The following is a 13,091-nucleotide window of genomic DNA, read 5'->3' as shown; positions in this document are numbered from 1 at the left end:
ATGGCATTTAGAAATTGCTTCGAATTGGTACCTGGAGCCGGGAATTGTGGATAAGGAACAGAACCTGTATCCCTTTGGTGAGTATCCGGCGTCGGCTCCGCAGTGTCTTCTACCGGAGCCGCAGATTCAGGCACCGGAGTAGGCTCTTCCTGCTCATCAATAGAGACCTCCGACTCCACTCGAACCGGAGACGACGCCTTTGACGGAGCCGGTGACTGCGCCGGGGACTGCGCCGATGAACGCGCTGGAGCCCGCTTCGGCGAAGGAGATCCTCTCGGAGACTTCGAAGGAGAAGGAGACGGTGACAAGTCCTTGCTTCGTCGCCGAAGGGGCGAAGTCGACCTCGATTTCCTGCTCTTCGAGGACCGACGTCGAGAAGAATGCTTTCTTTTTTTTATGATGCTTCTTTGACTTAGACGACCTTGAAGTCGACGACTCCCGCCTCGACTTCTCCTTCTTCCTCCCTCTCTTCTCCTCACCGATCTTTTTCAAAAAGAGTTTAGTCTTCCTCTCCTTCAGTGCTTTAGGATTCATCCTCCTACAGCACGCACAATCTTCCACATCGTGGTCCGAAGAAAGACACCACAAGCAGTCTTGATGCGGATCAGTCATGGACATTAGACCTCCACATTCCCTACAGGGCTTAAAACCCGACTTCCTCATCGAAGACATACCAGATTTTCAACAGTAACATAGCAACCCTACAAAGTAGCTAGAGAGCACTGGAAAAAAACGTTGCGCGTCGACGGCGCGGAAAAAAGGGAACTGATGTCATCACGCGGACGTGGGCTTCTTATGGCTCCGTTGACGTCGTACGGAGTCGCGAGCGGAGCCGATGCATTATGACGACGTGGAGTGCTGGGAAAGAAAAGTTACGTGGAATGCTGGCGCAGGGGATATTCACAAGGTGAGGAATCCACTGGCAGATGTATCCATCAGAAACAAAATGTAGAGCATAGACATTTTGAACGATTTGCAAGACCCATCTGTCTGACCTGATGGATCGCCAACCTGGGAGGAAATGTTGAATCTTACCTCCCACCAGTGGAGCATGCACACCCTAGAGGCAAGCTGAAGTGTTTCAGTGACCATTATAGCAGGGGAAGAGGAGGGGAGGGGAGGACCGACGCTACTGCTGGCCTGCACAATGCCCATCAGATCCAAGTCCACATCCTCAAAAGGACAGGGGCACCTGCTGCACCAGCTAGAAAGGCTGTCTGTCTATTTTCCTACTCTCTGGATTAGCCCCTGAACTTTGTAATTGATGGGACAGGAACCGTCTAGCAGGATTCAACACTCCAACACAGTGCACAGTAGTTCAACTGTCCTTAAGTCACTTCAATGCAGAGCCTGCCTTTTCACTGAAAAGGCAGGATCCCATCAAAGAGCATATCCATAAGGAAATCCTGTACATTATCAGAAAATCCTGTGGAAAGCACCTACACATGGCGAAGTACAACACTAATACGGACTGCCTGCTGCAAGCAATCTGTAGCAGCCAGACATGTACAGATGACATTAGGCAGCAACCTGTCCATCATGAATTGTCTGAGCCAAGGAGGCCCTATGGTCTTTCGGGAACTGCAGGCAAGAGCTCAATAGTATAGTCTCAGAGTGACGCAGCAAACATACAGCATTTACAAATGGCAATGCTAGACTGGCAGATGAAAACCTGCACTTTCCAAATTCCTCAAACCTCTTGGATTCACGGTCGGGAGAAAAGCTGGAAATTAATTAGGATTCACCTTACAGGTAAAGAAATGCACAATAAAATAAATTTGGAGTGTGGGTGCTTGGTGAGAAAATACAGGTCACCAGATGCCGGTCTGACATCTGGCTGGCTGCCTATTCACAGGTAGACAAGAACAAGGCTTTTGGCAAGTAGCCACCAATGTAATAATGAGGGCATCATAAAAAGGTAGCAAGGACTCTGAAGTAGCTGGACCAGGCTGTAGGATCTCTGTAAGGGTTTTTGCTGCGGTATCAACAGAGGGCTGCTACAAATCTATAATTCTAGAGACTTAGCAGCCCTCCGGACCAATAACAAGGCATTCTCTTTAGTTGATGGCTCAATTGGCGAGTCAAGCTCCGTCTTAAAAAAGATGTCAGGCCTACTAGCATTCTGTATATCTATGTACAAGGCATCATCAGTACAGTGAGGGGGAAGCAAGACTTCATCAACAACATGTTAGGGTGCCCGCTGCTCTGACATAGGATCAGAGTAAGAACAAAAAAGATAAGGTCTTGAAGCCATGTATTTTAGCATCTCTGATACCCAAATCCAATCTTGGCGGGTATTCTTGTATATAATCCTCCTGGTTCTTCCCCCCCCCAATCTCTCACTGATCTACTCACCACAGCCGCCGACCTATCGCTTAAGCACCCTCACTTTACCATTTTAGGAGATTTTAACTTGCACGTAGACGATACTTCATGCACCAAAGTAGGACTGCTCCTGGATACCATGGAGAGCCTCAATCTTATCCAGCGGGTTAATGGTCCCACACATCAGGCCGGCCACACACTTGATCTATTGTTTACCAATCATTCAGGTCTGACCACTTCGTCTCCCCTGCCTCTTACCTGGTCTGACTACTATTTAATCCCATTTAGTCTGGCGACGATCCCTCACACCGACATTTCAGTTAAGGCCTGGGACTATGGTAGGAAATGGTTCAAAATCACTTGTGCCTCACTAGCCCCCCGCTTGTTCTACCTGGCATACAGTAGGAGATCTGGACACCGATGTCTCAAATTTCAATGCCCGGTTATCCTCAGCCATTGACGCTACTGCCCCTCTGCGACCAATAGCTTCCTCTAGGTTAAAACCCTCAGCACCGTGGTTCTCCCCTGCCTTGCGGGCTGAGAAGAGCAAATGCAAAAAGCTTGAGCGCAGTTGGAGACAATCCTATGATCCAGACATTAAAGTCTCCTATAGAGTCGCTATTAAAAATATTCCACAAACTTAAACGTTCCATTATGAGAGAGTACTTTATCGGAAAAATCAGCTCTGCTGATAACTCCTCCAAAACTCTGTTCAAAATAGTGAAAGTTTTCTAAACCTGCTGCACTATCCAGTGCGATCTGCCCCAGTCAAAGCCTCTGCGATGGCCTATCTAACTTTTTTCACGAAAAAATTATCAGTATCTGTGCTACATTCAATCAGCCCCTGTCAATCCCAGCCCCTGATTCCAGGGTACCTAAGGAGGAGGCTTTTATGTCTTTCAACACTATGTTGACCGAAACATCCTTGAAAAAAAATGCTGTCGTGTAAATCTGGGTCCCCGTTGGATCCGTGTACAGCTCAATTGTTTAGCTCACTCGCCCCTCATTATCTCTCCACTGAATACGATCTGGAACACCTCTTTACAAACTGGTCTGTTCCCCACGTCATGGAAACAGGCCATGCTAATCCCCATTTTGAAAAAACCTGAAGCCGATCCTTCGGTGTTCAGTAACTACCGGCCTATCTCCCTTTTGCCTAAACCAGCCAAAATACTAGAGAAAGTAGTGCAAGAACAACTTGCGGGCTACCTTGAGTCTTGACAATTGCTTCATGATTCGCAATCCGGATTTAGGTCCGGTTATAGCACAGAGACTGCACTTCTGGGGGTGACAGACTATTCGCGAGTGCATGGATGCAGGCGAGGTGGCTGCTTTCGATACGGTTCCCCATGCCATATTGATAGATAGACTATATAATCTCGGGATTCAGGGTACCCCTCTGTCCTGGATTAGATCCTTTCTAAGTGGCCGTACTCAACAGGTCCACCTCCAACCTTTTATCTCTGAGAAAAAAACCACTAAGTTGCGGTGTCCCTCAGGGCTCTGCCCTGAGCCCACTGTTTTTTAATGTCCATCACCGCTGGCCAGGGTGGTTGAATCATATGGGGTCAGGGTGATCTCTCACGCTGACGACACTCAGCTTGTGTTTTCATTTAGAGATCTCTGATGCTAGCTTTTCCAACTTCAGACACTGCCTGAGCAACATCTCATCTTGGATGGCACTTAAAACACTCTGGCTCAATTCGGATAAAACCGAGGTGTTTTTTAATCAAATGACCCACCTCTACCTTGGTGGCCTCCTGAGCCGAACCCCTCTCCCTGTACCGGTGAATTCAGCTAGGAACCTGGGTTTTGAATTCGACAATGAATTGTCTTGCAAGGCTCAAATAAATAAGGTCACCTCTGCGTGCTTTGGTAAGCTTCGCACGATTCGTAAAATTCTCCCTTTTTTGCCTATGGACACACGCAGGACCATAATTCATGCTCTTATAACATCACACTTGGACTATGCAAACAGTCTGTATGTGGGAGCTCCGGCCTATTTGATTAAACGTCTTCAGATTGTACAGAATGCAGCGGCAAGGCGGATATATAATATCCCCTATTTTCACTCAATCTCCCCTCATCTGAAGAAGCTACACTGGTTGCCTGTGACCAGCCGCATACAGTTCAAATCTCTGGTCCTGGCATTTAGAGCAATAAAAGGGCAAGGGCCTGCATATCTCAGAACCAGACTCAGGCTTGTCTAGTCCAATCGATCACTTAGATCAAACCATCAATGCCTCCTTCGCCCTCCCCGTTTTCGTCGCTCCAGAACGGGGGGGGGGGGGGTGCAGAGCTTTTGCAGTTATTACTGCTAAATCTTGGAATAGCCTGCCACGATCTCTTCGTATGATTGAATCCGAATGCCTGTTTCGGCGCTATTTAAAAACCTGGCTATTCTCCAACCTTTAGCCACGCTAGATACTCATTACTGCCATCTGTCCGTAGCGCCGGGACACCCCCGTTGTGGGTAGCTGCGCGTTTAATAAGCTTCAAAAATAAATAAATAATGGAGCCTCTGCTGATATGCTTGACACAGCAGTCAGGTTGCATGATGACCAGTTGTGCTATTCTAACTATGTAGTTTGAAATCGAGGCATCTTAAAGTGGGTGAGGGTGACAAGTTACTTATTGGTGTTAATGTGTTGGCCTAGCAAAGCTCTATACTTGTAACTGAAATCTTAGTAAAAATCTACTTAATCATAAAAATACCTAGAGAGAGTCCAAGGGCACTAGAGAGATTCTAAGAGCATTACATTAAATGATGGGGCTGAAAGCCCGAAACCGGTCCTAGGATGCTTGTTTCCTGTCCAAGGAGGACTTGGCCTGGCAGTTCGGGCTGGACTGTTCCCATTGGGCGCAGGGTCAAGACTGATTTGTGTATGGCTGGGTCCAAACTGGAATGGCATGGTGAGCAAAAAAACGATGGATTTAGGCCCAGATCTCTGAACTGGGGTGAACGCATGACATTTTTCTGCATTCTGTCCATCAATTGTTCTTTTTGCATTACATTAAATGGCACAACAGCGCAGGCTGAGCTCCCCGGGAATGGAGATATGTGCAGATTAAACCATTTCAGTGTGAGTCCTGATGAGACAGCAGTTATGGTCATATCAGAAGATGCAAATGCACAATAAGCAAAATGGAGCTCAAAATGTCTTAAAGACACTGTGACAAGACATTACTCTTATAGGAGCATTTCTTATGGGAACAATGCCATAAACTACTTATCATTTGATAGCCAGGAAGAATAGATATTTTGGTGTTGTCGGGAGAAGGAGGGATTGATTTTGCACTTTTGGGTATGTTCCGAGATAAGAGTAGCCTGGAAAGGGATCTTCAGGCAGACAGGCACACACATTGAATTCGCCACAGATATAAGGTTTGACAGGGTTATATCTGGCCATGTGACATCCAGGGTGAGGAAATGCCAAACAATGACAGAATAACACGGAGACTGGGGACATTTGGTTACTGCATTGGACGGGTGAAAAAAGCAGTACGAGAAAGAAAATAGACCCGACACTACTGGCCGAGTGGTATCGCAAACTGTATCACATATTGGCAATGGAGAAACTCGCCAATAACTTTAATGGACAGAGTACCACCTTTGACACATTAAGGAATCTTATCTTTAAGCTTTATTGAACAAACTTATCTTTAATGGACAATGCGCCCACCAATAATTAGGTCACTGGACTTCAACGTTTGCTGAAGAATCTGGGCAGAAATCTTTGTGGTAGCAATGATGTGATCTACTATTAGTCAGCACTAAGTAACGTACAAGCTGTGGGAGGATGTATCGCTCATATGTTCATTTACCACTCCTCAGAAGGAGGTGCAATTGTTAAAGGAGCCATGGGAAAAAACTGACTTAGTCAGGAAGGATATAGTATCAAGTTAGCACAATGTAACATTGTAGGGAAATGCCACTTTTTGTATGGCCACCCACCAGTTTTTGGACTACTGCTGCTGGTATTCCGACTCAGAGTGCACTGTGGCCTGCTAACCAGCCCTCAGTGCAAGTTCCCTGACACATAACTGTATGTCAAATTGGCTAAACCCAATTGGAAATGGCTAACTTACCTGTAAGTCCGCAGTATCTGGTACGCTGGTAACCTGGGGCTTGTAGGTGAGAGGGGTACCACAGGGCTCCAGAACCTGGAGGTCCCCCACATACCAGTCCCCCAATCTGCCAGTGCAGACTGGTAGAGCAGTGGCGCACTGCTAGCCCGACTGCCATTGAAAGCAACTGTCACCCCTCTGGCACACCTATTGAGCTCTAAGGCAGGGGGAAACATATGACAGGCAGGACATGCATTTTCCATGCACCGACAGTAAACATGCAAAAGTACAATTTTTACTGTGGAGAGACTTTGTTGGTAGAAATTAATTTAACTTGTTGCAGTGTGCAGCTTTTGCAAAGCTGCAACCTTGTTGCTTTAAACACTCCTGGGCATTCACGGGCACACATGGAGCCTGTTCCACAAGACAGCTTTCTGCCCTCCTGAAGAGACATGCCAGTAATTCTCAGGAAGAACAATGAGGGATTGCAGGCCAGAGAGCTGTTACCTTCCTCCTGCAGAGTCCACTTGGGAGTTAGCCCCGAAAAGCAGGCTTCAAAGGAGACGCAGCCTTATTATGGCAGATGTGTCACACAAGAGCAGAGGGCTGCCCCACGGTTTAGGCAGACTGGCTGGCACGGGGAACAGAGAGGAGAAACTCGTTGCCAAGCGGGTTTCCCCGGGGGCGCGTAGCCCTGAAGTAGCCACACCCCAGGGGTGGGCTACTGAGGTCTGAACACAGAGAGAGGGGTTTCGCCATTTTGGAAGTGGGCAGATAGGTGCATACTGAGGATAGCCAGATGCCACGCTCCACAAGAAATGGTCACCAGGTGGCTTCCAACTGCACCCTGCCATGAGGGAGTTTTTCAAGCATAAAAGGGCCTCCTTGGCACCCAGACCTCAGATCACAACCGACCTGCTGCACAGAGGAACCAGCAAAGAGAGGCTGCAGCATCAGGACTGCACCTGTCGCACTTGGTGGCTATCAAAGAGAGGGACTAGGCCTGCCATGACCTGCTCAAGAAGAAGCTGTCTCCAGAGCCCAATCAAGCTCAGAGACTTCAAGGGCCAGCCGACTGGCTTACTGTTCACAGCACAGTGACACTAACTGAAGAAGCCTTCTGGGGCAAGTTAGTGGACCAAAGTCTCAATATCACTACCATTGCCTCCGTACAGCACCTGGAACAAAGCACCAAGCACAGAGTTTCACCAAAGTTCACTAAGCCCGGGAGTGTTGTTGAAGAGCTGCTGAGACCATCATAAGGCAAGTTATTGACAAAGGAAGGAGTGGCCTGTGACCGCAACACAGGACAACTGGTAGCCCAGAGGCAACTGGACTTGGGACCGACCGAGGAGGACCTAGTGAGATGTTGACCCTGAAACCAGGATCCTGCATCATTTTTGTAGTCTAGGGAGGGTCTGCAGGAATGCTCGTCTCCCTGCCCCCCCCCCCCTCCCAATCGAAACCATGTCGCAACCACGGCAACATTGGAGCATCTTCAACATTCTTCATCTCTTGCATCAGGCCCTCTCCAGAGGAATCCATTGCAATGCGGATAAAATGACGGGGGTTGTGCTTCTTTTGTGGAGATAACTATTCTTGAGGACCTGACAGACCAACTAGCTCCGCACTGAAATTGGTCACCCTAAACACTTCGCATTGACATCCAGGTTTTCGTTGAAAATGTTTTGTTGGATTTGTCAAAGCTTGTTCGTGGTTGAGTGAAAATGCTCTAATTTATCATGGCTTGTAAAATCCATATCCCTGGAACCCTCAGGTGGATCTTTTTCATTGTGGGGTCTAAATTCCTATAAAATATAGTCTTTTATAAATAGTTGTCTGATTTCTTCAATTGTCTTGCTGCTGTCTAAATGCTTTACACTTGTTCCTCTGTGTAAGCCTTGCTGCTCAATGCCACAGCTACCCAGTGTTGAGACGAAACCTAATGGTCCTAAAAGGGTAGGAAAGTATAACATGGCGAGGTTGCAAAACCACACCTTATAATACTCCCCCCCCATTTCCTCACAAATTTCAGGTGTAATCCTAAAGTGTTGATAATCCTAATATATAAAATGCATCTCTTATTATGAAGATGTATAATGCAAGGAAATATCACTGAAATTTCAATAAAAAGTTTAACACATTAAAAATAGCCAATTTGTATTATGCCTATGACAACTGAGCAGTGACTGCCAAGCCATCAATCTTTGTCAAAAAAATAATTTCCCCTTCCAATCACCCTCTTCTAAGCAAATGTAATCCCTTTTTCTTCTCCTCCTTCCTTGGTTAAACTAAGATATCTCCATCATAAACCTCACTAATACACCTGTGTTGTACATTCCCCTACTGCCTACAATGATGTACCCTTCCCTTTGAGACTTTTTCTATATACCCTTCCAACTGAACAGCACCACAATGCAAGTAGCTAGGTTGGTACTGTATGAGCCACATATATATCTAAACATTACTGCATTGTGTGTGTATTTGTAAAGTACAGGGTTCCTCTGCAGATTCAAACACATCTAAGTATTTACTCTTGATCTAAGAGATGTGTCTAGCTCCTGGTCACTACTCTATCTCTGTACTGAGTTCTCTTATTCCTACAAGCCCTGCCTATACTCAAGATATGCTACTCAACCCCTACCCAAGTGACCTATCTTAGCATCCTGTCTTAGCAAGCAACAATCTTAACATGGAAACATGCCATGTCATGCTTTTATATCACTATCCTTACTAATACTTCAATACTCAAAGGCTTTGTCTCTCTATCACAGAAATGTGGGCGGGTGATGCCTTTACTAAATAGTTGAAATAGTTGAAATTCACATGTTAGGAATTATTGCCAACCTTTGTCCCTTCACTAGGTTTCACATTCTGACACGTCTTGGCAGATCATTGTGTACTAACTTCAGACTGTTGATGACCCTCACAGCTGCATCTCACGGATTGTCAGGTCTAGGCCCTGACATGGAACTCAAACATTTATGTTATTCTAGGAGGTTGCCTTAAAAATTTAAGACAGAAGACCAGATGTTTGGCTGGTTGTGCGGAGTCTACTGGCTGCAATCCCCATGGTGGCTCATGACTTCTTTTCCGATAGACTAGCCAGTGTCGAATGGGACTTTCATTACCACGAAATATTGCGCTTTGTTCCTTATGAACATATTCCAGAGTCAATTGTGGCCTTTTACATCAGGCGAAACGTCTTTATCACAGATTGAACTACATTCTTTCTATATCTCTCCAGCCATCCGTAAAATCTATCTTGCCACAATATGCAACATACTTCAGGATTCAATAGTGGATTATCAATCCTATGCAGACAACACCCAGTTACATTTTAGTAGTCTATGGTTACAGAGGTAAAAAGGGGCCACTGATACTCGTTGCCGCCCTACAGAAGCATGCAACCTCACCAAGGGCAGAATCACAAAAGGTAACAAAGGTATTATTTTTGGAAGAGTCATTTGCCCTCAGACCAACCAGTACCATTCATAATGGCCAGGAAGACATGGCTAATTGATAAAGAGCTAACCCCACATATTAGCTAAACCAAAATAATGATATTGCTGCAGAAATGATCATAGTACTCAGGTGTACCAAATGTCCGTGTAATGGGTGTCAGTGTGTCACCAGCCATCTCTTATCAACAGGGATCTTGACACTATCCTATAGGCTAATATGTATTGTGAGCCATAGTCTGGCATGCAAGTGTTTTTGCTAGAATGTTCTCAGAACTTGCTTAGATGCATGGTATTGTCTCTCTAACAATTATACTATACGATGTCTTTGGCAAACTATACATAGTCTTCAAGTAGGCTGTCTAAGTAGTACATGTACTGAAAGGAAAGTTTCAAACATTGTTAATTACTGCACAATGCTGCAAATAAGTGAATGGATGATACATTTCTAGATTGAAAAATATTTTGCTGGAGTCAACTACAAATTTACTTTCCCCTTAAAATATAATCTTTTTATCGTGGGTGGCTATAGATACAGACACACCAATGTCCTAAATTCAAAGACTCAAATGAGAAGTTGCAGATTTCAATCCTCGTTAGATGTGGAGATTCTGGACGAAATGTTAAAAGTTTTAGCCAAAACCCTAAAGAAGGGTTGTGCATGGTTGGTTTGTTAATCTTTATAGTCTGTTAAAGGTTCACATGAAACTTAATGGTCCTTATTAGCTAGTCCAGGTTTTCAAGACACTAGAATTATATAAAAGTCCACTATTACTTTGAAAATCATTAAAGGAGGCAGGAATGATCAACTATGACAATATCAGCAGGCAAAGAAGGGATGCATACGATAAATGTTCTTACCTCAGCATGTAGAGGACAATAATAATAAATACTATAATAAGTAAAAAGGACAATGCCACCATCACTGCTATGATCGGTGTCTCATCTGCCAGAAAAAAAAAAAGAAAAAAACATTATATACTTGCAGACAAATCAGATGCTATCCATCACGGATTGGTTTGCCAACAGTAATTGAGACTATGGTCTTGAACATCAAGGTCAGGTTTTGATGAACTTGTGAAAGTAAATGTGCATCTTCATTAGTATAGTCTGTCTACAGACCAAGTACGGATAGTGAGAGAGTAGGTACAACACCCTCGATCTCTGCTAAAAGTTCAAAGACACATTAGACTGAAAATACATAATCTGTTGCAATGGAATGTTTCTAAACTACTATTATTCAATTCAAAGCATTAAGTTTATTCAAAGTTACAACATTTAGACAAATTATATTACTTTTAACTAAGAAGGTGTTTTGTATTATGTAATCAATTATATGATTATTATATTGCGTTCTAAAACCTAGAAAAGCAGGTTTTCTACTTTTAGTACTGTAAATACAAGGGTAATACTTGACAAACAATAATTAATAAACACACTAACTACTATTCTAGAGGGAGCCATTAAATTTGCAATGCCTTCACTCTTACCTCATTATAAAATATGTTTATTATCATGATTTACTATGTTTTGTTGAATTGTATCAATGATCGGTGTTTAGGTACATTCAGTCACTGGTAAAATAAAATCTGAATGAGGAAGGGTGAGCATATTGAGGGTGACACAGAAACGGCCTATCAAACTCTTTATACCTCAAATAGAGCTAATGCAGACATTATTAGACTATACTGGCATTCAAATTTAAAATCAGAAATCTAGTTTGCAAATTTCTTGTGTTATCAATACCATCCCATGAGACATTTTCGCAACAGCAAGTAAAGATAGAGGAGATTAAGTATTTTAGTTTAGGGAATCATAATGGCATCCTCTTAAGAAATTCAGATTTCTACGGTTGTGAGGCCCAAAGGGCCTGGCACTCAATTTCGTAAAAGATATGGCGGCATTTAATCTTCAGTTGCTAAACTTAATGCAAGACATCTATTGGGCCCCATATTCTCAAAGTGAGACGTTGTTACTGTAGGGGACTCCATTCCATTTATAGGGGCAGACAAATTCAAGGATTTTTTTTTATTACAATCTGAGGTCAAAAAAGGAAGGTGAACAAGTTACTTACCCTCGCTAATGTTATTTCTGGTGAATATTTTTAACTGCAGACTCATCATTTTAGAATATCCTCCAGGCACAAAACTGGATCCTGAGAATTTTGCAGCAGTGCTCCCGTCTGATGGTAGCTGGCATTGTGCGGCTCTGCACGGACTCCATATTGCCCCAGAAGTGAGTTGCAACTAAGCAAGACCTATGTGAACAGACATCAATTTCTTGTCTTGTCCTTTTCCACACCCTCAGATGTGGAGCATGAACAGTGTGCTGAAAACTAACTTGGGAACCTTTTTAGATGTTAGAAAGAGGCCATTCGGCAGAATGTAGAGGAGTGAGGAATCTCTGGTTGGATAGTTTCTCCACCAGAAAGTGTCTTACATACCATTGTTGTTCAAATGGATGCTTCTAACTGCAGATTCTTCACAAATAGATACCAAGGCAATACCTCACAATGGTCAAGGGTCTGTGGAGTTGACTCAGACCGCAATGTCCTATATAACCAAGCGGGTGAAGTGCCTTTCTTGCCGGATCTGGTTGTCAAAGCAGTAGGTCTTTGTGAACATATGCACTGAAGACCATTTCGCTAGTGCAGTTGTAGCAGACTAAGCTGCTGGAGAAGTGTGCTCCAAGACTTTCCAGGAGCTCCAAGACTTTCCAGGAGCTGCTTCTTGGCCGAGTAGCAGATCTTAAGGCAGGGGTCGATCATTTCAAGAGGATCTTCTTCTGTACAACCTTCACTTTCTTCGCTATGGAGAACCCCCACAAATGCTGGTTGTCTACTGAACGGTTCTTGGTACAATCTATTTAAAAGCTTGAAGATGTTTTGTGGTCCAATCAATAGAGCCTCTCCTTCTCCTCTTTTGAGGGGTGAACAGGACCAAAGAATGCTGGTTGAGTGATCGATTATCCAACACGGAAAGGAGTTGCTGCTTTTCACAAGTAGGTCACCTGGGTTTTCAGCCGTCATTTGTCTGGAAACAAGGTGATCTTGGGCAGATGCACTGAAAGTACCAGCAGTTCCCCCACACAATGTACTGATTTCATCAAAAAGAGGAAGACACTCTTCAAGGTTGAGACGAAGTGCACATCTATACAAAGGCTCGAAAAGGGTACACATGAGGAATATCAAGACAAAGTTAATGTCCTTCAGTGGCATCACAAACTAGAAAGGAACGA

General features: G+C 44.3%; 1 protein-coding gene across 3 annotated transcripts in view; it reads right to left on the bottom strand.

Moving 5' to 3' along the window:
* Positions 1-13,091, bottom strand: part of PTPRA (protein tyrosine phosphatase receptor type A) — a 991,956-nt gene that overhangs the window by 439,402 nt on the left and 539,463 nt on the right. For all 3 annotated transcript variants that reach the window (XM_085642677.1, XM_085642678.1, XM_085642679.1), the window contains one exon: positions 10,716-10,800. In XM_085642677.1, the coding sequence (XP_085498803.1) occupies positions 10,716-10,800 (85 nt within the window). The remainder of the gene's footprint in view (positions 1-10,715; positions 10,801-13,091) is intronic.

This window comes from Triturus cristatus, chromosome 2_2 (assembly GCF_964204655.1).
Source record: "Triturus cristatus chromosome 2_2, aTriCri1.1, whole genome shotgun sequence".
Taxonomy (NCBI): domain Eukaryota; kingdom Metazoa; phylum Chordata; class Amphibia; order Caudata; family Salamandridae; genus Triturus; species Triturus cristatus.
Note: the sequence above shows the minus strand (reverse complement) of the source record. Positions and strands in the feature narration are given on the sequence as shown.